At 58.1% G+C, this 21,945-nt stretch overlaps 2 protein-coding genes across 7 annotated transcripts in view; one reads left to right on the top strand and one right to left on the bottom strand.

Annotated features, from left to right (window-relative positions):
- Positions 1–39: 39 nt before the first annotated feature.
- CIZ1 (CDKN1A interacting zinc finger protein 1) lies at positions 40–15,533 on the bottom strand. 5 transcript variants are annotated; one of them, XM_058672315.1, is made up of 18 exons: positions 15,376–15,533; positions 14,760–14,877; positions 14,435–14,553; positions 12,959–13,030; positions 11,780–12,012; positions 8,266–8,359; positions 8,036–8,144; positions 7,260–7,593; positions 7,028–7,187; positions 6,742–6,863; positions 6,182–6,379; positions 5,527–5,651; positions 2,475–2,562; positions 2,017–2,130; positions 1,689–1,838; positions 840–909; positions 536–657; positions 40–333 (listed from the first exon to the last, which is right to left on the bottom strand). In XM_058672315.1, the coding sequence occupies exons 2-18, from the start codon at positions 14,870–14,872 to the stop codon at positions 121–123; spliced, it is 2,436 nt and encodes an 811-aa protein (XP_058528298.1). In that variant the 5' UTR covers positions 14,873–14,877; positions 15,376–15,533; the 3' UTR covers positions 40–120. The 5 variants fall into 5 exon arrangements, with proteins under 5 accessions (XP_058528298.1, XP_058528299.1, XP_058528295.1 ...); XM_058672316.1 differs by having other exon boundaries at positions 7,272–7,593; XM_058672312.1 differs by having other exon boundaries at positions 7,028–7,593.
- A 6,041-nt stretch (positions 15,534–21,574) lies between these two features.
- The window catches only part of DNM1 (dynamin 1), a 40,188-nt gene continuing 39,817 nt past the window's right edge, over positions 21,575–21,945 (top strand). For both annotated transcript variants that reach the window (XM_058672426.1, XM_058672427.1), the window contains exon 1: positions 21,575–21,819. In XM_058672426.1, the coding sequence (XP_058528409.1) occupies positions 21,659–21,819 (161 nt within the window). In that variant the 5' untranslated portion in view covers positions 21,575–21,658. The remainder of the gene's footprint in view (positions 21,820–21,945) is intronic.

Here is a 21,945-nt window from a genome sequence, read left to right as displayed (position 1 = left end):
GCCCTGTCCAACCAGACACACGTGTTGGTGGACACTGCATGAACAAACTGCCTTTTATTGGACTTTGAGTAAAGACGCCAACCATGCCCAAAGTCTCTATCCCACGGGGTTCATCCTCTATCAGGACTTCAGACGGCTGGAGCGCCGAGGTGGGGGCTGGGGAGGCTGAGCGGTCACCTTGCTGGGGGTTTTGGCCACATCCTGGGTGCTGGGCTGGACCGGCTGGCGGCCGCCAGTGGTGAACAGGGCCGTCAAGGCGTTGCGAGCGTTGATGGCACAGCGGCGGCTCATGGGCCGGCTGGTGGGGCTGGGGTTCTTCGTCGCCTTGTATTTCTAGACACAGAGGATACAGGTGAGGGTGGAGACTCCTTCCTCCCATACCACGGTGGGCACCGGGCATACAGCATCAATGTGCTGGGAGACCCTGAGCTCAGGCACTAATAACAGCCCAGCCCTGTGTCAGCTCTGATTTCCGCCGGTGGTCACACCCCCCCAGGAACCCCTGAGGGGGGCAGGGGCAGCAGGCTGGACTGACCTGCAGGTTGTCGAAGTGAGCCTTGGACTTGCAGTGGGAGAGCTGCGCCCCCGAGTTGCTGTGGTAGAACTTGTGGCAGATGCGGCACACGTAACCCATCACTGGCACCAGAAAGTCCACGCCTGCAGGAAGGCAAGGGCTGCACACCTCCCTCCTACCCCCACCAGGCATCCTGCCCATTCCAGAGTGGCCTCAGACTCTCCACCCTCTGGGCGGGAGCAGGGGAACAGGTCATGGGGTCTCCACAGAAGGCTGTATGCAGTTCCCGCAGGTGGGCTCAGGTGGGTTCGGGGCAGGGTCTCACCATAAGCTGTGTTGGGGTTGTAGGTGTCTGAGTCCTTCCACTCCTCTATGGAGATGTCTCTGGACCTCACCTGGAAACGGGCCAGCAAGGGGTCCAGGAGCTGCCCTGCCCCCCCATGCCCCACACAGGACTCTGCTTACAGCCCTGGAGCCCACCCGTGCCCCGGGACACACCATCGCCTGACTTCTGGGGAGCCTGAGTGCCATTCTCTGAAGTTCTTGCAGGTCCTGCCTCCTAGAGTGCCCTTGCCTGTCGGAACTTTCTAAGCTCTGCTCAGCCAGTCCTCCTCCTGCTCCCACCAGAGCCGGAACCCACAGCGAGTGTGCCCAGCATGTCATGTCTCTCTGTTCACTGAATCCTCCCACACACATTTGACGTTAATTGGAGAGGGGCCAGGCCATCAGCTGACTCGCCCAGGTGGCACAGCTGATCTGTGGGCGCACGCTCTCATGGGGGGGAGAGGTGTGTGTATGTGTCTGTCCCAGTTTGAGGACACTCTGCAGGGATAGTGCCTGGCACCTTCCACGTGGTAGGTGCTCCGAATGCCGCCTCACTGCTATCCCTGTCACCACCACCTTGCCCTGGCCTTTACTTGGCACTGTGGAGCTACCCCACCCCTCGCCTCTACTAATCCCAGTCCCGCCTAGGTCACAGGTATAGCCACCTGACCACCATTCTGATGCATGCTCTGACGTGTAATGGCCTAGCAGACAGGGAGTGCTGGCGGGCCTGTGTGCCTACCTAGGCCAGCACGGTGCCTGGCCCTGGGAGGGGAAGCAGAGCGGGGAGGTCCCTACTGGGCTGAGGGCCCAGCCTGAGCCTTCCTCCCACAGCCTTTCCGCCAAGCACCTGCTTGCAGAATTCCTCCTCCACCTCAATGTCCTCTTCTTCGTCTTCGTCCTCCTCCTCCTCCTCATCTCCCTCGAAGCAGCCCACAGCATCGACAGTGATGAAGTGGTCCTCGTCCTGGCCGGCTAGCTCCTTCTCCAGGGACTTCAGCTGCCCCAGAGGCGAGCAAGAAGTGCAGGTCAGCTCTGTAGCCATACATGGCCCACCCCGTGCCCGAGTCTTCAACCCCATATCCAGACCTGCTGAATGTGCCGCAGGTTGACAGCCACCCTGCTCTGCGGCCCTGGACCTCTCTGGGCCCATGTCCTCAGCGGGGAGCCACTGTTACCTCCTTGGCTTTGTCCTTGTGGCCCTGGGACTTCACATGTTCCACAAACTTGCGGGGGGTCCTGAAGTAGCGGTTGCAAGCCGTGCAGAAGGGGCGCAGTGACTGCTTGGCAATCTGGAGAGGGAGGCAAGGAGGGCAGGCTGCGTGGCAGTGAGCCCAGCAAGGCCTCACTTCCCCCTTGCAGGCCCCACACACAGCAGAGAAGCCGGACTCTGCTATAGGCCTACCCTGAGACATGCAAACACACATATTTCCCCTGTGTGGAGGGCTATGGGAAGGGATGGCAACAGAATTCTGCATGGACATGAAAGACAGGAGAGGGGGCGGGAGCCCACAGAGCCTCCAGCCCACAAGCACCCTGTGGTAGAAGGGCAGAGACAGTGCGCCTAGGGGACATAGGATGACATCATGACGCACAGACAGACCCGCACGTCTCCTTGTCACCCCAGGCCCCCTACCTTGTGGTCCTGCGTCCTGCGGTGCTGGATCAGGTCCCCGAAGTAGTAGACCTGGCAGGTGTGGCACCAGCGTCGGGGCGGGGGCTCTCTGGGTGACGAGAGGGCAAGGGAAGGTGACAATGTTGCCCCACAAGTGAAACACCATTTCCACAGTGATGCCAGCACTGTCTGGGAACCCTAACAGTGGGTCTGGGGGTGGCCTCTGAGGAATAGAGTGGGTGGGGGCAAGAGCGGGATGCCAGCCATTAGGAGTGAAAGCTGAGAGGATAGCTTCAAGTGCTGGCAGGGACCCTGCTGAGGAGCAGCAGCAGAGGGAAACAGATGATGTGGGGGGCGGCAGCCCAATTCGCTGGCCCCTCGGAAGGACAGGCTTTTCTGAGGAGTGAGCCAGTGGGTGAAGGTCTGCCTTTCCAATAAAAACAAATACATGTTAGAAAGAAAAGAACCGTGTGCTGGAGAGCTGCAAGGAGATGGTAAACACGTCGGCAACATCTGGCAGTGTGGCGCTGGCTTGCATCTGTTAGAAGGGTTGTTTGTAGAAACACAGAAGGGGTCAGGGAGGAAGTGGACCAGGCCTTCAGCACTGCTCCCCTCTGGGTGGCAGGGGGTATTTGCAAAATTCTCTAGAATGAGTGGATTATGGGCAGAAAAAAAGGAGGGGTTGATTTTTAATCAGAAAAGCCCAGTGACAAGACAGGGTCCCCTGTTTTAGGGCTGAAGGACACTGTCCCATCTGCTGATTCACTGCCCAGATACCTGCTACAGGTGGGTTGGGCCAAGCTGAAACCAGGGGCCACAAACTCCATCGAGTCTGCCGGGTGGGCGGGCAGCAGATGCCCGACTCCATCCGCTGCCTCCCAGGGTGCATGTTAGCCAGACGCAGATCAGGAGCCCAGGAATGGCCCTGCCACCCCAGGACTGTCCTGCAAGTGCACACAGGTACCACCTGACAGCTGGGCACACCAGCAGGAAGCTGAGGCCACAGCTGGCCGGGGTCCACTGTCATGACGGGAGCCTGTATGAAATGTGTCCCTCACCTTCCGCCTTACACAGCTCAGAGCCACTACTTTTTGGTCAAGCCAAGTTCTGTTTCACAGAAGTTGCTGAATCTCCGTCACAGGGACCCCATCCAATGTCCCAGAGGGCAGGATCCGTTTCTGCACAGGGTGGGGATCAGAATGAGGGATGGCAGACTGGGATGGGATGGCGACTTCTACAAACTGTGACATGCTGGGCAACACCAGGTGCCTATGGCTACTAGTGGTGTGACCATGAGGCCACTAGGGGGCGACCCAGCCGAGGCTCCTTGGCCTCAGTATAAACGCCCTGTGAGTCTTATGTCACGTCCTTCCCAACCTCAGGGAATATAGTGTTGGAAGGTGAAGCGTCCTCTCCACTTGTCCACGGCCATGCTATGTGGCAGCCGTTTGCACACAGCCAAGCTCATCCCACGTGGGCTGTCCTGGATAGCCCAAGGCTGAGCTGTGTCCCCACACCCCTGGAACTCTCACAAGGGTCCTGGCTTCTGCTACTGCCCCACACAGCAGGCTTTGAGTGACATAACCAACCCCCTCTAGTGGGGACCTGCCTCCCAGGGTGCAACATGGAGACATGCAGTGGGGACATGCGAGGCCTTTTCCGTGTTGTAACTACAAAGAGTGTTGGTTGGCTTTTTCCTGTGCTCACGAATGTTAGACCTAAACACAAGCCATTCTCCTTGGGAGAGTTGGGCACAGAGATGGGAGGTGTGCCCTGCAGGGGACAGTGCCCTGACGTACAAGGCATGCAAGCAGAGGCTGACTGGCCTCCTGGAACAGCTTCTGGCTGTGCCCTTGGGCACAGGGGACTGTCCACCCTGTCGGGAGGTCCCACCAAGCCTCCTGAGGACCTTGGTGTGGCTTCAGTATTCAGGGCGAGTTGTGCAGTCTATGATCGGAAGCTCCTGCATGCAGATCTGGGTGTCCGTCCGGATGAGGCAGCAGTACCGAGACACAGGCTGCATCCTCCCAGGTGCCCTGACGTTTCCTCCCGCCCTGCAAGCCCATGACTGCCCACAGGGTCCCGCAAGCCCATAACTGCCCACAGGGTCCCGCAAGCTCCTGCTCTCCCTGCTGGTCTTAATGCCCCGAGAGCTGGTTATGGGGCCCAGGAGTAGAGAGCGCGAGGGTTTTGATCGTCAAGTCCACGTTATGATAAAAGGGATCAATCAAGTCCCGGCTGCCCCACTTCTGATCCAGCTCCCTGCTCAACAACATGGGAAGGCAGCAGAAGATGGCCCAAGTGCCTGGGCCTGCCACCCACATGGGAGACCTGGATGGAGCGCCAGGCTCCCAAGTTTCACCCTGGGCCAGTCCTGGCTGTTGTGGATATTTGGGAAGTAAACCAGTGGATAGAAGACCTCTCTCTCTTCCAATGTGTCATTCTGCCACAAAAATAAATCTTTAAAAAATAAGTAAGGGGCCAGTGCAATGGTGTAGTATGCTAAGCCCCGTCTGCAGTGCCAGCATCCCACGGGGTGCCAGTTTGTATCCCGGCTGCTCTACTTCCCATCCAGCTCCCTGCCTGTGGCCTGGGAAAGCAGTGCATGATGGCTCAAGTTCTTGGGCCCCTGTGCCCACATGAAGTTCCTGGCTTCAGATTGGCTAAACTCTGGCCATTGCAACCACTTGGGGAGTGAACCAGGGGATGAATCTTTCTTTCCGTCTCTATAAATCCGCCTTTCCAATAAAAATAAATCTGTAAAAATACGTATGTAAGTGAAAGGGCAGCTCAAATCTCAGGCCGCAGGTGCCCTGACCCTGGAGTTGGGGTCAGCACCCTGGCCGTGGGAGCAAGGCTCAGTACCATGACCACCTCCTTCCTGTGTGGCTGGACACCCTGTCCTGCCTAGACCAAACCTCAGGGGACTGTCACGACTTCCTGTCCTACCCTGCACCGTGACTTTGTACGGGTCAGAGAGAGCTGTGTCCCTGCCAGCTTCCACAGTGGCAAGGCGGGCCTTGGTGGGGGGTCCACTTGGGGTCCAGCGTGGCCCACATGGGCCCTGACTCACTCCTCCTCTCTCTCGAGGATGTTCCGGGGCACAGGCAGCAGGGACAGGAGGCAGGCTTGACTGGCGTGCTGCATATCCCCAAGCCGCTGCTGGTGTGGAGCTCCTGCCATGTGGTCCTGGAAGTCCTGTGGCAGGAGTCAAGGACAGGCATGAGGGGGAGGCTTCGGCAGGGAGGGCAAGCTGAGGCACAGAGCGAGTACATGCCAGGGAGCCTCCTGGTTAACTTGCAGGTCTCCACGGCCCTGCTTGGGTGAGGTGCGGGGGGCAGAGTTAGCAAGAGTGAGACCCCTGATGACTGGGGCCATGGACGCTGCGTCCCTTTGCCAGGCCTGGGTTTGGGACTTCAACGACAAAGTCACCCAACCCCCAAGACCGCGCAGTGAGGTAGGTTCTGGATGGTTCTTCATCTGATCTGAGAGGGAACTTAGGCAAAGAGTGAAATTCACCTTCCAGGGCCCACTTAGCCAGTGGAACAGATTGGAACGGGCTGGTATGACTCAGACCCACCTTCCTGGTTGGGGTGGGGCTGTCTTATCTGAGCGGGTTCACAGGTGTCTGGGGGCAAGGCTCGAAGGTCCAGGGTGGCCATCGAGGCAGCCGTGGACACAGGGCAGCCCGGGCCTCCCCTGCCCACCTAGCCCTGGGGGCACGGTACCTGCTGGCTGCTGCAGCTGGCCTTGCAGATGTAGCAGAAGAACTGTAGGCCGGGCTTGGCGGGCGTGCTGGTGGCCACGGGGGCAGTGGAGGTGTCACCAGCAGCACGCGGCCCAGGCAGGAGTGGCGTGGTGCTGAAGGCCCGGCTGTCACTGCTCTGTAGGATGGTGACCTTCAGGGAGCCCCCGGTGCCCCACGTCTACGCCAAGAGCAGGAGTAGAGCACCTGTCAGATGGGCGCTCATGGGCAGCAGCCCCAGGACCGAGCATTGCCTTGTCAGAGCATCTTGACAGATCGAGGGGAAGGGCTAGGACACCACCCCACTGTCTATCACTTTGTGTGAGGGCACTGAGGGCACTGGGGGCTCTAATTGGGGGTAAACTCTGAAACCCAAAAGTCCCTCCCTGGCCTTCGGAGTAAAAACAGCAAGGCCTGTCCTGCATGGCCAGGGGAGGGCTGCTGTCCCATGGCACAGGTGGGACCCTGAGGTGGTCTAGGGTAGGCCAAGGTCACCCTGCCCCTGGGCTGGGTGGCCCTCACTCAGCCTGTCACAGCACCCACCCCTAGCATCTCCCTTGCTCTTCTCTCGCACTCTCCCATGTCCAGGCCGCAGGCCGGCTCCTGCTGGCTCTCTTCCACTTCGTCCTGAGCACCTGCTGGCTCTGACGGGGGCTCCTCCATATCTGAAATGACAGATGAGTTCCATTTCCCAGAGCCCATCGCCCACCCAGGGCCCAAATGGACCCTGACCTGAGAGAGCTGCCTTCTCTGCCTGCAGCCAGGACCCATGAAACCATGGGGGTGGGTGGCCTCAGACCTGGGTTTTTGAGACCCAACATTCACTCACCTCCCCTGGCATCTACCATCTCAGGCAGCATCTCCAGCAATGTGGCACAGGCCGAGAGTGGTGCTTGCTCCAAGGCTGGCACCGACCCCTCTGGCTGAGTCTGGGTCTGCCCCGAAGGTTGCTCACGCGGCTGGGGCCGTGGCTGTGCTTGGCTGAGTACCTGCGGACATGTCTGTGTCTGGGCCTGCTTCAGCAGCGGCAGCTCCACCTGCCTGGGGGGCGGTGAGCATGCCGAGGCCTGCACCTGCTTCTGTGGCTCTGCTTCCTTGGGTGGCTGTACTGAGGACTGTGGCTCTGTGCCCTTCTGGGGCTCTGGAAGTGGCTGCTTCGGCTGTGGCACCACGTGCTCTGGTGAGGTCTGTGTCTGGGCCTGCTTCTGCAGCCTTGGCTGTCCCCCGGGGTTCACCAGAGCCCCCTGGGGCTGGAAGTGTGGTGGCCCCCGGGCTTCCACTGGCTCAGGCAGCAGCTCAGGAGTCTGTGTTTGCTTTAGGGCCGTCATTCGGGCCTGTGGCTGGACCTTGGCTTTCAGCTGTCCTGGAGGCCCTGGCTCTGTGGGCTCCTCCAAGCTGGAAGGGGTCAAAATAACAACCAGAGTCACCTTTTCCAAGAAGGGCTGGGTCTCCAATCTGAGCCCTGCTGCTGTGGCTCTCTGGGTCCCCAGGTCCACCTACATAAGCTGGGGAGCATTGCCCCACTTCCCACAACTTGCTAGCCTGGATCCAATTAGCTCTGCAAACTGTCTACCCTCTGAAGTCCCAGATGGACCCCGGCAGTCGTCCAATGCAACCAACCACTCTGGGCTTCCGGGCGGCTCAGTTCCAGGAAAAACATCACCAGAGTCTAGCCTGGGGCTTGCCCTAGCTAACAGTGAAGAGGTGAGTCTGGGCCTCTCTGAGCCAAAGACCAAGGCCCGCTCTCCCTGCTTCACTGAAGGATCCAATCGCTGCTCCGCCCATCCTGCCTGTGCAGGAAGGCCAGATCGGCACCAGGGCTCTGGGCATCAGTCACCTTTTGGACCTCTTGGCTGCTGGCTCTGATGGCTCACGAGGCTCAGGGTCAGGCACCAGTGAGCGCTTCTCCCTGGAGATGGTATCCGGGCAGGGGAGCGAATCTCGGCCTGCAATGGAGGCAGACAAAGGGGCAAAGGTGCCAGGTGAGGCAGGCGAGACCTCTGCAGGTGGATTCAGCCCTTCTGACCCTGCCCCCCCCTTCTCCAACCACTGTCCCCCTTCCCTCACCTTCACACATGTCCAACGGGGCCTCTGCAGCTTCCTCAGACCCCTCGGCGGGGTCTGGTCTGTTTTCCACCGACATCGTCTGAGAAGAGGAGTCCTGCTTCCTTTCAGAAACTGTGACAACTGCCACCTGCCCCCAGAAGTGCCCCCTGGCCCAAGCAAGGCCCCAGCAGCCCCCCCTGCTGGGCTGGTGCTGGTTGTGGAGGGACTCCTGAGAAACACCTCAGGGATTGTGCCCTGGGGTGCCATCAAGCTACCTGTGAAATAACCCAGGTTGGGGGCCAAAAGGACTGCAGTGCTGGTTTCCACAGCCCTTCTCCAGAGTAGCCCAAGGAGGCCCTCTAAACACACAGGCCTGCTTGGGGCTGTCCTCCCTTTTGGGAGACCTGTCCCATGACTTCCTATACTCTCCGGATGTCCCCTCCCCCAAGCCTGGAGCCACTCTCCTCCTGCCACCTCCTGCCCCACTCCGGGACCTCGTGTCTGCACAGCCTACCCTGTATGCACTGCGCCCCGCCCCCCGCCCAGCTCTCTCTGCGTCATGTGGGCCTCTCTAGTCTCCTCCGACTCCCAGTCCAGATCCCCTGAAGGCCCTCAGCTAGCTTCAGGTGGACTTTCCCAGCCTGCAGTGGCTGGAGCACTGGCTGGCTCCCCACAACAGACCTCCGGAAAGCTGGTCCAGATGCTGCTGTGTGCAGCTGGAGCCCCTGTACAGCGTGCATGTCTTTGTTGAGTGAACGCACAGCTAGGCCAGTTCCTGGGCAGCTTGTGGCCTCTCCACCTCCTGCTGAGCTCCAGGGGGCAGTGCTGAAGGGGGACAGCAGCACGCTGGGACCCTGTGCCCTTGTTGGACACGAGGCAACCTCACACTGCACAACATGGGCACCAGCCCGCAAGTCAGCAGGCCCAAGCTCTGGGCCTGTCCTGTCCACCCTGGCTTCTGAGCCATGCAGTTCCTGGATGTGAGGTAGGCACACCATGCCACTCCAGGCCCAACTGGGAGGCAAGAAGCAAGGCACAGGAAGGGAGATGCTTCACCTCCAGGTGTCACCGGGAACAGGGTGCTGCCCCCAGCCCAGGATGCACTGGGGAACAGGTGCACATTCCAGGAGCCTCAGCAAAGGACAGTCTGCAAGGGGACGAGGGAATGCCCCTGGCAAGTGTCTGCCTGCTTTTGCTTCTACTCCTGCCAGGGAAGGTCTGGCCTGAGAGCCAGGGGACCAGAGACCACCAGTTGGGAACCTCAGTGGGCCACTAGTAGTACTCAGCCTGGGATCCCACTGCTTTTCCCAGCCTTTTTTTTTTTTTAAGGTTTATTTAATTTTTTTGGAAAGGCAGATCAGATTTACAGAGATAAGGAGAATCTGAGACAAAGATCTACCATCTGCTGCTTTACTCCCCAAATGGCTGCTTCGGCCAGAGCTCTGCTGTTCCGAAGCCAGGAGCCAGGAGCTTCTTTGGGTCTCCGGCTTTGAGCTGACCTCTACTGCTTTTCCTAGTCACAAGCAAAGAGCTGGATGGGAAGTGGAGCTGCCAGGACACAAACCAGCGCCCATATGGGATCCCAGCATATGCAAGCTGAAGATTTCAGCTGCCATTCTTTTAGTTCCACATGCAGCAATTCATTCAGGCAGTCTTCCAAAGTTCAGGAAGTGACATAAATGCCTCATTCAAATGAAGGGAACTGGAGGGGTCACACCACCACGCAGTGGCCGGCTCAGCAGGGGGGCAGCCAAACTGGGGTGAGTCTGAGCAGAGATGTTCAGGGTAAAATTCACATAGGATTCTGAAAAGTTAGTATCAACCCAAAGCAGATGCAGAACATCTTAGCTGGGGTCCAGTGTGTGCGACACGGTTTCACAGCCTCTGAATACACCAGCGTCCCATTCTGTATAGTCCCAACTTCTGCGCTTCCCATCCAGCTCCCTGTAATGCACCTGGGAGGAGTAGATGAAGGCCAGGGCCCTGTCCATACAGGAGACTTGGATGGAGTTCCTGGCTTCCACCTGCTCCAACCCAGGCTGTTTTGGCCATTTGAGGAGTGAACCAGCAGATCAAAGAGCCTTCTCTACCTCTCCCTCTCTCGTCGTTTCAAATAAGTAAACAAATCTTAGAAAATAGCAGCTAAAGTCCTTGCCTTGCAAGCACCGGAATCACATAGGGGCGCCAGTTCTAATCCCAGCAGCTCCACTTCCCATCCAGCTCCGTTTGTGGCCTGGGAAAGCAGTCGAGGACAGCCCAAAGCCTTGGGTTCCTGTACCCGCATAGGAGACCCGGAAGAGGCTCCAGGCTCCTGGCTTTGGATCGGCACAGCACCAGCTACTGCGGTCACTTGGGGAGTGAAACATCGGACGGAAGACCTTCCTCTCTGTCTTTCCTCCTCTCTGTTTATCTGATTTTCCAATTTAAAAAAAATAAAATTTTTTAAAGATTTTTTAAAATTGGGCCCGGCGGCGTGGTCTAGCGGCTAAAGTCCTCGCCTTGAAAGCCCCGGGATCCCATATGGGCGCCGGTTCTGATCCCGGCTGCTCCACTTCCCATCCAGCTCCCTGCTTGTGGCCTGGGAAAGCAGTCGAGGACGGCCCAATGCTTTGGGACACTGCACCCGCGTGGGAGACCCGGAGGAGGTTCCAGGTTCCCGGCATCGGATCGGCGCGCACCGGCCCGTTGCGGCTCACTTGGGGAGTGAATCATCGGACGGAAGATCTTCCTCTCTGTCTCTCCTCCTCTGTGTATATCTGGCTGTAATAAAATGAATAAATCTTTAAAAAAAAAAAAAAAAAAAGATTTTTTAAAATTTATTTTTATTGCAAAGTCAGATATACAGAGAGGAGGAGAAAAGGAAAGGAAGATCTTTCGTCCGGTGATTCACTCCCCAAGAGACCGCACAGCTGCAGCTGAGCCAATCCAAAGCCAGAAGCTGTTCTGGGTCTCCCACACGGGTGCAGGGTCCCAAGGCTTTGGGACCTCGACTGCTTTCCCAGGCCACCAGCAGGGAGCTGGATGGGAAGTGGAGCTGCTGGGATTAGAACTGGCGCCCATATGGGATCTCTGCGCCTGGAAGGACTTTAGCCGCTAGGCCACGGCACCGGGCCCTAAAAAATAAATAAATCTTAAAAAAATAAATAAATAAACTCTTAAAAAAAAATCTTAGAAAATAAACCAACCCTTGTCTGTGTCTTCTGTGGCTCATAGGCTGATATGATCTTTCCAAGACCCTTGCATTAGTAAATTTCACCTGTTTCTTTTTGCTGTTCTCATGCGACTTCCAGAAGAATTTTAGGTACATATACAGTTCATGTGTTACTTCTGCCAGGCAGCGCTGACTTAAAGAGAAATATTAATTACCTAACAGTACTGCCGGTGCCTGGGCAAGGGCTCCCCAGAGGGACAGGGAGATGCTCCCTCATTTTACAGTTGAGGAAACTCAGGTACAAGAAGGGTGTGTGGCTTGACCTGGCAGGGAGCAGGGTGGCTCCTCTCCCATCCTCCCCACTCTTCCCCAATCACCACTCACCTTGCGACTGGGAATAGTGGAAAAGGGGGTCCGGGCTTGCTTCTGGGGGGTCCGCCCTGAGAGGCTGAGCTGAGGAGTGTTCATGGGGAGTCCGATGGGAGGGGGCCCCAGTAGCGACTGGCGTGTGGCTTGGGGGAACAACTGCTGCAGGTTTTGGGTGGCCAGCTGTGTGGGCGAGAGGCTGGGGGCTCCCAGGTTCGGGGTGGTCACACCTCCGTATCCACGCAGGTTCCCTGGAGGCGAGAGGTGGGGAGCACAGGAACAACACTCAGGTCACGGCCCCAGCGCATCATGGGAACACGGAGCATCCCCCCCGCACCCCGCGGCACTGGAGATAGGGGCGGGGCTCTACGGCTGATCTCTGCTGCTGTTGGGGGCGAGGCCACACTTCAAGCCCCACCCTCCCCTAGTCCGGCCTTGGCACGTCCAGCTGACTTCACCTCCTGGGCCTCCCCTCCTCCCCTACGGGCCCCAAAGCTACTCTTCCTCTCCCCCGTGTCTCAGCAAGTGCTCACCCAGCTCCCCACTGCTGAGACTGTGCCAAGCCTGGCCCTGCTCCCACCTCAGTCTAGTTGCTCTCCCCACACAGGTGCCTACTCCATTCCAGGCACCTATTCCCCACGGGCTCCGTCTGGGACTAGGGTCATTCTGCTCGCTGATTCCCAGGAATCCTTCAGCCTTCCCTTCCAGGGGAATCTCCCATCCAAGGGGCCTTCCCAGACCCCGGTCTCTGTCCCCTGGGCTTCAGCCTCCTTGTCCTCAGACCTGGCTGCTGCAAATCCTCTGCCTCAGTTCCACATCCCGGGAGGCATTTGAGGCATGAAGGGCAATTGGGGCTCTTGCCCCCCAGAGCTGGGATAGGAACACAGGCGCTAAATAGGGCATGGGGCTGGTTGTGCTGCAAGAGTTGGGATCAAATCTAGACTGTGCAATAGGAGCTCTGTGACCTTCTGACAACCAGCAAGCCCTAAAAGCAGAACATGAAAGGCACTCAAAAAAATGGGGGTTGCAGGGGACAAGGATATGGACCAGTCACAAACAGAAATACAAAGGAAAGGCTCAACTGCTCCAACACTCCAAAGATGGAAATTAAAACAGACATTCTGATGACTTTTCACCAACAAACTTAGCAAGCTACACACAGATACACACATAGAATTTTAGAAAAGTGCATAGTACCCAGTGCTGCCGTGGGCATGGTGAGACAGGTGCTGTCGTACGTGGCTGCTGGCACTGCAAACTGGTCCAGTCCTTCAGGAAAGCAATTGGGCAACATGTATCAAGAGTCACAAACAGCCATCCTCTCCCCTCCACCCCAAGTTAGCCATTCTACTACTGGGAGTCATTCTAAGAAGTATCACAGGCATTCAGTGTTTCTTAAGCCAGTAAATTAATAATAAAAACAGGAAGGAGAGGAAGGAAAGAAACAGCTGAACATTGAGAAGGCTTAGCCAAGTAAGGACACAACCCCCCATGAAGCAAAGAAGAGCTATTAAAAATAACCCTGGGGCCGACATCACGGCATAGCACAAAGCTTCCACCTATGACACTGCATCCCACATGGGCACTGGTTCAAATCCCAGCTACTCCACTTCTGACCCAGCTCCCTGCTAGTGTGTCTGGGAAAGCATGACACATGGAGGATGACCAGATGCTTAAGCCCATGTGGGAGACCCAGAGGAAGCCCCTGGTTCCTGGCTTCAGTCTGGCCCAGTCCCAGCCATCGGAGAGTCAAGCAGCGGATGGAAAATCTGTTTCTCCCCTGTGCTAACTCTGCCTTTCAGACCAATGAGGTAATTCTTAAAAACTGAATAAATAAATCAAATGAAACCACCTTGACACAGACGTTCAAGTTTCATGGGAAAAGCGAAGAGTAGCACGGCCTCACAGCACCTACAGGGTCCACATTCCACTCCCAGGCCCAGCGTAGCAGAAGGGAGGAGTCTGGGCCAGGCAGCAGGGATTCCCAAGGCAGTAACTAGTCCTCCTAACCCCCTATTACAAAGTATCTCTTGCACTTTGGAGAATGTGACTTTTGGATACAAGTACAGACCCACCCATTGTCACTTCATCTGCCGGACCATTCACCTGTTCAAGTCTGCAGCCAGGGCCGGCCCCACCCCGCAGGCCTAATCCACTCCTAAATCCTGTCTGACCATGAGCCCCTGACCTCTGGCTGGCTCCAGGTCTCTCCATCTGTCAGGTGGGAGTTTATCTCCCCGTAGGGGGTACTGGCAGTCAGGTGTAGCATCTTGGGAGGAAGAAAGGAGAGACCGTTCTCCACGTAGGAAACTGAGGCAAGGGCCCACACTCAATGCACAACAGAGTCGTGTGGCCAGGAGGTGCAGGTCCAGGGCTAGCCCCTCCTCCACTGCGGCTGTATGACCCAGTCCCTTCCCAGGCTTCCTGCCTGTCTGTCTAAGGACACGGAATCCAACCAGGAGTGAGGCAAGCCGAGGAGTACTGCAGCCAGGGCACACCTCAGCGGGGAGGCAGACCCCAGCTCAGTCAAGCATCCTGATCTTGCGAGTTGAACATCCTGGTAGGCACACCACCACCCTTGCAGGGCCCCTGGTGAGGATCTGATGATGTTTCCTGCTTGCAGTGGGGTTGGGGCACCCCAAAACATCCCGGGACGGGGTCTTCCCCGCATACCTTGCAGCTGCTGCAGTAGCAAAGCCCTCTGTAGCAGGGGACCACTGAGGAGGGAGGCAGAGCCGTTGCCCTGGACACCCACAAGCTGCGGCTGCGCGGGCTGCACCTGGGGGAGGCCCCTGCGTGTCCGGAGGAGTGGGGGTGAGTCTCGGGAAGAGACCCACCACCCCTTCCCAAGCCTCACGCCTCCATTCTGCTTCCCACTACATCAAAAGGAAGAGGGTCCCTCCCACTTGAGCACAGATAGAAAGCACTGGGCCAGGGGACCCCACCAAGACACGAAGGGGGCTGCACAGCCGTCCGCTCCCTCTAGCAGGAGACTCACCGGCCAACGGCCATGGGCAAGGGGGCCTGTGGCGGGGACTGCTGCAGCAGCTGCTGGATCTGCAGCAATTGTTGCTGCTGCAACTGCTGCTGCTGGAGCTGCGGGTTGTACATGGTGGCTGCCGGAAGGAAGGAAGGGAAGTCTGGTGAGGAATTGCACCACCGGTCAGGGCGGTTTCCATCCCTCCCCACGTCTTTCCAGCAGGGCCACCTTCTCGGGAGAGAAGCCCCTCTCCCTTCCAGACCACCTCCAGTCCCGTCAGCAGCGGCCTCAGGTCAACTACAGCTCCTCCCCCAAGCCCCAGCTCCGCCCCCCAGCCCGCCAACCCCAGCACACTTCCCCACCCCCCTGCAGCCCTGCTCCGCGCCCAGCGAGTCCCCTCCTCACTCCCACCCACTTCCCCCCGCTCCAGGCGCTCCCTGGGCCTGCACCTGTCAGGAACAGCCGCTCCGGGTCCCCCAACGTCCAGAAACCCCGGAAGACGTTGGCTTTCCTCCACCCAAACCCACCTTCCCGCGCCCTCCGGTCCCCTTCCTCGGCTGACAAGGTGCCCCACCCCCATTCAGGCCCCCGCTAATCCTACCGACCCCGTCCCTCCGTCCAGGACTCCCCGCACCTCGCTTCCCTGCGCGGAACCGAAGCCCTCAGCGACCACGTCGCCCCACGGGAAGCGTGGGCCACGCGCGGGCTCCCCACGCTCCCGCTCGCAGGCTCCGAGGCGCCCGGAGACGCGGTCCGGCCTAAGACGTCCGGAAGGCCCAGCCGCGGCCCGGGCGGGACAGCGCCCTCTAGGGGAGTGGAGGCCCCCGTGATACGGACCGCTGCGCTCCCGGATCCAGCTGCACCTGATCCCTGCAGGAGCGGCTCCCGGGTGCGAAGGGCCTAGCTGGGCGCGGACTCTATGTTCCGCATCCTCCGCATCGGGATGGGGCTGCTTAGGGCCCACGGCCCCTCTGTCACCGCGTGGACATCGCAGAGGGCTTCTAGGAGGAACTGTCTCCTCCAACCGACCCCTCAGCGGCCCCACTGTTGCTCCAACCCCGGGACCCAAACTCCCCCGCGCAGAGGTTTGGCTTTGTCCTGAACAGGATGAGGGGGCTCCTTAGACGTAGTTCGGGGGGCGCGAAGAGGAGTGAGTTCAACTCCCTATCCCCTCACCCTGCTTCTGCTTACCACCGCCCCCGCCCCGCACGTCCGGTGCCCTGACAATCCCTTGTTTGCCTCCCGCCACCCCCACGCCGTCCACTAGAGCTCCAACAGCCGAGGGCGTTGCGCTCCTTGCGGCGGCGAGGCTGTGTGCGTGCGAGGACGCGCGGTGGCGCTGGGGACGCGCAGACCCGCCGCGGGCCGTGCGCTTTGATGCAGGCGGGCGGGCGGCGCGCACAAATCACCGCAGTCACGTGCCGCGCGGGGCCCTATGCAGCGTCCCTGGTGGCCGCTCCGGTGCCTTACGCGGCCTGGCCTTGCAGTCAGAGCTGAACTAGAGAAGCGTGAACCTTGTGCTGAGCAGTAGGAGCGCTCGAGGGTGCCCTGGAGCCGCAGGGCATGTTGGCGTCTGTAGGTGGGAAGGTAGCCCGGAGGGTGAGAGCTTTGCACCTGACCTGAATCTTCTCTAGGGAAGAGTGTGACAGCATCAGATTCCCGGATGAGACCTTCCATTCTGGTGGGAACCGAGACACACGCAGGAAGGCAGGGCCAGGGTGCAATGGGTGCACACCACCCAGGCTGCCACCGGGACATGCCCGATGCCAGCTGGATGCGACTGGGGTTAAAACCATCCGGGGTCCCTTCGCCTTCTGGCGAGGCGACCCCGCCCCCCACCCCAAGAGTCCTCTGAAGGCTGTAAAGTGGGTGCCCCCTCCCGGGGACCGGGATGGGGTGGGGAGTGAGGATTTCATTACATAATGCCTGGCGTGCTGGCACCTGGCGCAAAACAAGCTTAGCAAATTGCCGAAGTGAAAACACTAAAAATAATGCTGGGTGCTGCTGAGAGAGGAGAAGCCGCTGCCAGCTTCCTGGGCTGGCTTCTCTGTCTCTGGCAAGCATTTTTGCAAAATTTCTATGAAGTCTCCTGAGTATGTCCTGCCCTTTAACCTGGAAGCCCACTTGGAGGAATGGCTCCAGCCTGAGAAAATGATGAAGCTGAGACTGAAGAGCCAGCAGGTGTCCGCACGGACTGCTTGTTTAAAATAGCTGCCTGGAGATTGATCAAGTTGAGAAGACAGCTCAAATACATCACGATGTCTGTCTCTTAAGGAATAATAGCACATGGCCATCAGAAATTAGGTTTTTGAAGGCTGGAGAAACAAGAGGAGGAGACGAACAGGCAGGGCTCTCTCCTTGGGAAAACAATTCCACACGTGTGGGGGCCTCCTGGGTGGGTCTCCCCTGTTCTCTATTCGGCTGTGATGGGTTTGCTGACAGGGAGGGAGTGAACAGACTTGTATCTTGTGAAGGGCCCTGCTGTGCCTTAGGGACAGAGGGGAGGGATCTGTGGACCACACAGGAGTGGGAACGCCTCTCCCCCACCCCCTGAGGCTGTCGGGACTAATTGCTGTCAGCCTCACTCAGGCCAAGGGCCTCGCCTCCCCCATCTTTGTGCATTCCAAATCAAGTCTGACCCATCCAAACTCCTCGAGGCCTCTTTCTTGCCTCAGATTTGAGATGCCACTTGATTGTGAAATTTGGGGGCTGGCCGTTGTGATGCAGTGCATGCAGCAGCTGCCTGCAAAGCCACATCCTACACGGCACACCGGATCCAATTCCAGTTGGCCCACTTCTCATCCAGCTTCCTGCCAGTACATCTGAGAACGCAGAAGATGACCTAAGTACTTGGTCCTGCCCCAGTGTGGAAGACCCGGATGGAATATCAGGCTCTGCTGGTCCGGCTAAGCCCTGACTGTTGCAGCCATTTGGGGAAGTGAACCAGCAGATGGAACATTCTATCTCTCTGCAGCTGTGCCCCTATGTGGGAGACACAGAGGAAGCTCCTAGCCTCGGATCAGCTCAGCTCTGGCTGCTGCTGCTGTTTAGGGAGTGGAGCAGTGAAGGAAGGAGCTCCCTCCTCTGTAACTCTGATTTTCAACCTAAATGAATAAACATTTTTGAAAAATAAGGTCTCCATTTATTCAAGTCTTGCATTGTGTTCCAGTTTTACACCCGGCATTTGTGCAAGTTTCCTTTTTTTAAGGTTTATTTATTTATTTATTTTAAATATTTATTTTTATTAGGCAAATATACAAGAGGAGGAGAGACAGAGAAGATCTTCCGTTCATTGATTTACTCTCCAAGCAGCTGCAACGACTGGAGCTGTGCCCCTCCGAAGCCTGAAGCCAGAAACTTCTTCCGGGTCTCCCATGTGAGTGCAGGGTCCTAATGCTTCAGGATGTCCTTGACTGCTTTCCCAAGCAGGGAGCTGGGACAGAAGTAGAGCAACCGGGATACAAACGTGCCCATATGGGATCCCAGCACATGCAAAGTGAGGACTTTAGCCACTAGGCTACCGTACCAGGCCCCGTGGTCACTATTTTCCAAGACATTCTTGACTATGAGACATCTTTAGCTTGTCAACCGCCACCTCCCCACCTCAGATTACTTCTTTCTTCAGTAACAGCAGGTGCTCCTTCATGGCCTAAAGCAGTTGCTGAGTTGTCCTGAAGATTTGCCTCCTTGACATGTGTGTCCAGCCATCCCTCTGAACAGGCAAATCCCTCGGAGACACCTGCACAGCACCCCAGAAAGGGGGGCAGCTAGCTCAGAACCCCTGTCCCCCCCCCCCCCACAGCAAGAGACTGGGCTCAGCGACAGCTCCAAGTCAGGAATGAGGCAGAGAAAGATGTGAGAGTTGTGTATCACATGGCCTCTCTGCTGTCTGTCGCCCACCTGTGCCTCTTCCTAGAAATAAGTGGGTGAGGGGAGACAGGCGACAGAGGTGGGAGCAGAAGGGTGCTGCTGCACATCCCCCTCCACCAGGGTGACCCAGGACGGAGTCTCTGGCCTCTCCATGGCCATCCCCACCGGACAAGACTGCCTTGTGGGTACAGACTGTCTCCCTTGTTCCTGGGTACAGCCACGCCGTCTGCAGCCATCAGACTGAAGCAGTCTCCTTGGGTGGGTGGTCTGCAGCTGCACCCCACCTGTACACACCTGGGCCACATAGGTTCCCAGAGCCAGCAGAGCGTAGGATAGAAGCCCATCCATTCTAGGCACTGTGACCTCAGGCGTGTCCTTAACTTCCCCGTGCCTCAGCTTCCTCGTTCATCAGAGTGGACAAGACCCCTCCTTTCTGGGATGTGGGAGACGGCGCAAGTGAATCTGTCAGCATGGTGGTAATCAGGCTGGGGAGATGCCCAGACAGTGTTTCCACCTGCTGGCTCACTCCCAAAACACCAGCAACATCCAGGGCTGGGCCAGGAGCCAGGAATTTCATCCAGGTCCTCCATATGGGTGGCAGGGGCCCAAGCACTTGGGCGAACCTTGTTGACTGCCTCCCATTATGGGATGCTGGCAACTCAAGCAGCAGCTTCACTTGCTGTGACACAAGGTCTGCCCTCCGACTTTCCTCATACAGTGACACTTTTCCATGTTTGATGTGCACAAGGCTCTTGTGGAGTTCCTGGTCTGTGGTCAGAGCAGGCGGTGATGGCCAACAGGTCTTGGGCAGGTCTCAGATACTGCATCTCTGAGCAGTTCCATGTGGGGCCCCGGCTGCTGGCTGCACATTCCTGACACAGCAGCAGAGAGAGTCATTTAGATTCCGCTCCCTGTTCTCTCTCTCTTTTTTTTTTTTGAAAAACAAAATGGAACAGAGCAAATATATCTGGAGAATAAATCCTGAGCTCTATAAATAGTGGCCTTCTTTAGGTGGGAGGATGACCCTCTGAATTGTCGCATGATTTGTTCTTTATGATCAAAAGCCCAGCTTCCATGCCATCCTTGCAGGCTGGTCTCCGGGGAGAGTGAGGTTCCCGCTCTGCTGCTCTGAGGGTAGTGGGCGGCTGGCCTGCAGCAGCTGCACGGGGTTCCAGCCAGACGGAAGGATGCTCCAGCAGCCACTGGCCCATCATCCTCAGGATTTTCGCAGGATGAGCTCCTGACCCCCAGGCCTGGGCCATGGCCCGCCTGGGCATTGCCCCCCAGTCCCCATTACCTTCCCCATTATTCGGATTGACTAGCTGAGGCTGAGAACAGGCAGGAGCTGGCTAGCAACCAACCTGTCTAAAGCTGGGGCCTAGCTCCTACCCCACCTCCAGGGTTCTCTTCCTTCTGCCAGCCCGGAAAGGTCCCCAGGAGTCACTCCCTCCCTGGTGATTTTCACAAGAGCAACATCGCCCTGCCCTGCCCCGCCTTCTCCGGCACCATCATCCTCATCACCGCTTGACAGGGATGTTGTTAGCATAACTTGTGTGGGCAACACCCTGATTTTTCCACTAGGAAAAAGAAGATTATTGGCCAAACATGGGTAAGGAGTTGGTTTTGCTTCAGCATGATGGCTGGGTCAGTTCACACACATGCTGTGGATGGACAAAGAGACAATCACCCACGCACAGGGCACCGTGGCCCCCAATGCCCCCACCATCCCCACCCTGATCATGATGCAGGGAAATGATCCACTGACCCACCCCGCCCCCAACAGCCCCAAGCTGCTGGCCTACCCTTGCTGAATCTTTGGGACTTGGCCAGCCTTTCTGTGTGATAAGGCCAAGCAGGTGGAGCTGGACAAAGTCCTAAGTTCAAATCCTGTTGCTCCATCACCGTCCTGGGAAAAGAATGCCAAACTGCAGGACTGACACCGCCAACTTCCCCGAGGAGGGCGCTCCCGGAGGGTATGCCCCACCCTGGCCAGCCATTCCCACCGCCACCCTGTTAGCATCCCAGGCTACAGTGGAGTTTCACTGCCACACGGGGCCCCCTTTCACACCCCACTCACTTCCTCCGCTCTCTTCTGCTGTTGCTGAACGTCTGTCCATTCCTGTCTGTCTCCTCCATCTTTATCTGAGATTTGTATATCTCCACTGCCCAGGGGGCCTTTTGTTTGTTTGTTTGGTTTGTAAGATTTAGTTATTTTTATTGGAAAGGCAGAGTTTTACAAAGAGAAGAGACAGAGAGAGATCGCCCACCTGCTGGTTCCCTTCCCACATGGCCACAACAGCCAGAGCTGAACTGATCTGAAACCAGGAGGCAGGAGCTTCTTCTGGGTCTCCCACACAGGTGCAGGATCCCAAGGACTTGAGCCATCCTCTACTGCTTTACCAGGCCACAAGCAGGGAGCTGGATTGGAAGTGGAGCAGCCGGGATACAGACCAGCGCCCACATGGGATATGGCTGCCCCAGGCACAGATGAGCTTACTTCACCAAGGTGCTGGTCCCAGTGGGTGTCCAGTCCACATCTGTTCAGAAACAGGGGAACTGAGGCCTACAGGCTATAGGGGGGCGTCCTGGAGACTAATTAGCATTTGACTCCAGCGAGGTCAAGGAGGTCAGGAGGAAAGGGCCTCCTGTGACTCGGTTTCCCTATTCATAAGATGGAGTGCGACTACCATGGCTACTATCAAGGACGCCACGTAGCAGGAATGAGACCTTGTCTACGTCCCAGAAACAGCTTCCGCTCAGTATCCGCACCCCGTTTCCCCCACACCCACCCTCCCAGCGACTGCTACTGCGCCCCGAAAGCCGCAGAGGGAGAAAACTACCACTCCCACAGTGCGCCGGGCCGCGCCTGCGCAGAGGGGCCCGCCCGCGGCGCCGCGCACGCCCTCTAGCGCCGGAGCGGCGCTGCGCGCGGCTCTGATCCCCGAGGGGCGGGGGGCGGCGGCGCAGGCAGTCCGGGAGCGCGGCTGCAGCGGCTGAGCCGGAGCCGGAGCCCGATCGCAGCCCGCCGGGGCCCCGCCGCCGCAGCCATGGGCAACCGCGGTATGGAGGACCTCATCCCGCTGGTCAACCGGCTGCAGGACGCCTTCTCCGCCATCGGCCAGAACGCGGACCTCGACCTGCCGCAGATCGCCGTGGTGGGCGGCCAGAGCGCCGGCAAGAGCTCGGTGCTGGAGAATTTCGTGGGCAGGTAAGAGCGGCACGACCCCCGCGGGGTCGGTGCGCACCCCCACCCCAGCCCGCAGGAGGAGATCCTGTCACCCATCGCAGCCCACTGCCACCCACCCCTCCCGGGGAGGGCAGCACTTCGGGGGCT

This window comes from Ochotona princeps, chromosome 14 (genome assembly GCF_030435755.1).
Source record: "Ochotona princeps isolate mOchPri1 chromosome 14, mOchPri1.hap1, whole genome shotgun sequence".
Taxonomy (NCBI): domain Eukaryota; kingdom Metazoa; phylum Chordata; class Mammalia; order Lagomorpha; family Ochotonidae; genus Ochotona; species Ochotona princeps.
Note: the sequence above shows the minus strand (reverse complement) of the source record. Positions and strands in the feature narration are given on the sequence as shown.

Coding starts and splice junctions, on each gene's coding strand:
- CIZ1 (XM_058672312.1), bottom strand. CDS start 14,872: ATGTACAACCCGCAGCTCCAGCAGCAGCAGTTGCAGCAGCAACAATTG. Junction 14,554..14,759: donor TTGCCCATGGCCGTTGGCCG/GTGAGTCTCCTG, acceptor CCGGACACGCAG/GGGCCTCCCCCAGGTGCAGC. Junction 334..535: donor CTCACTTCGACAACCTGCAG/GTCAGTCCAGCC, acceptor CTCTGTGTCTAG/AAATACAAGGCGACGAAGAA.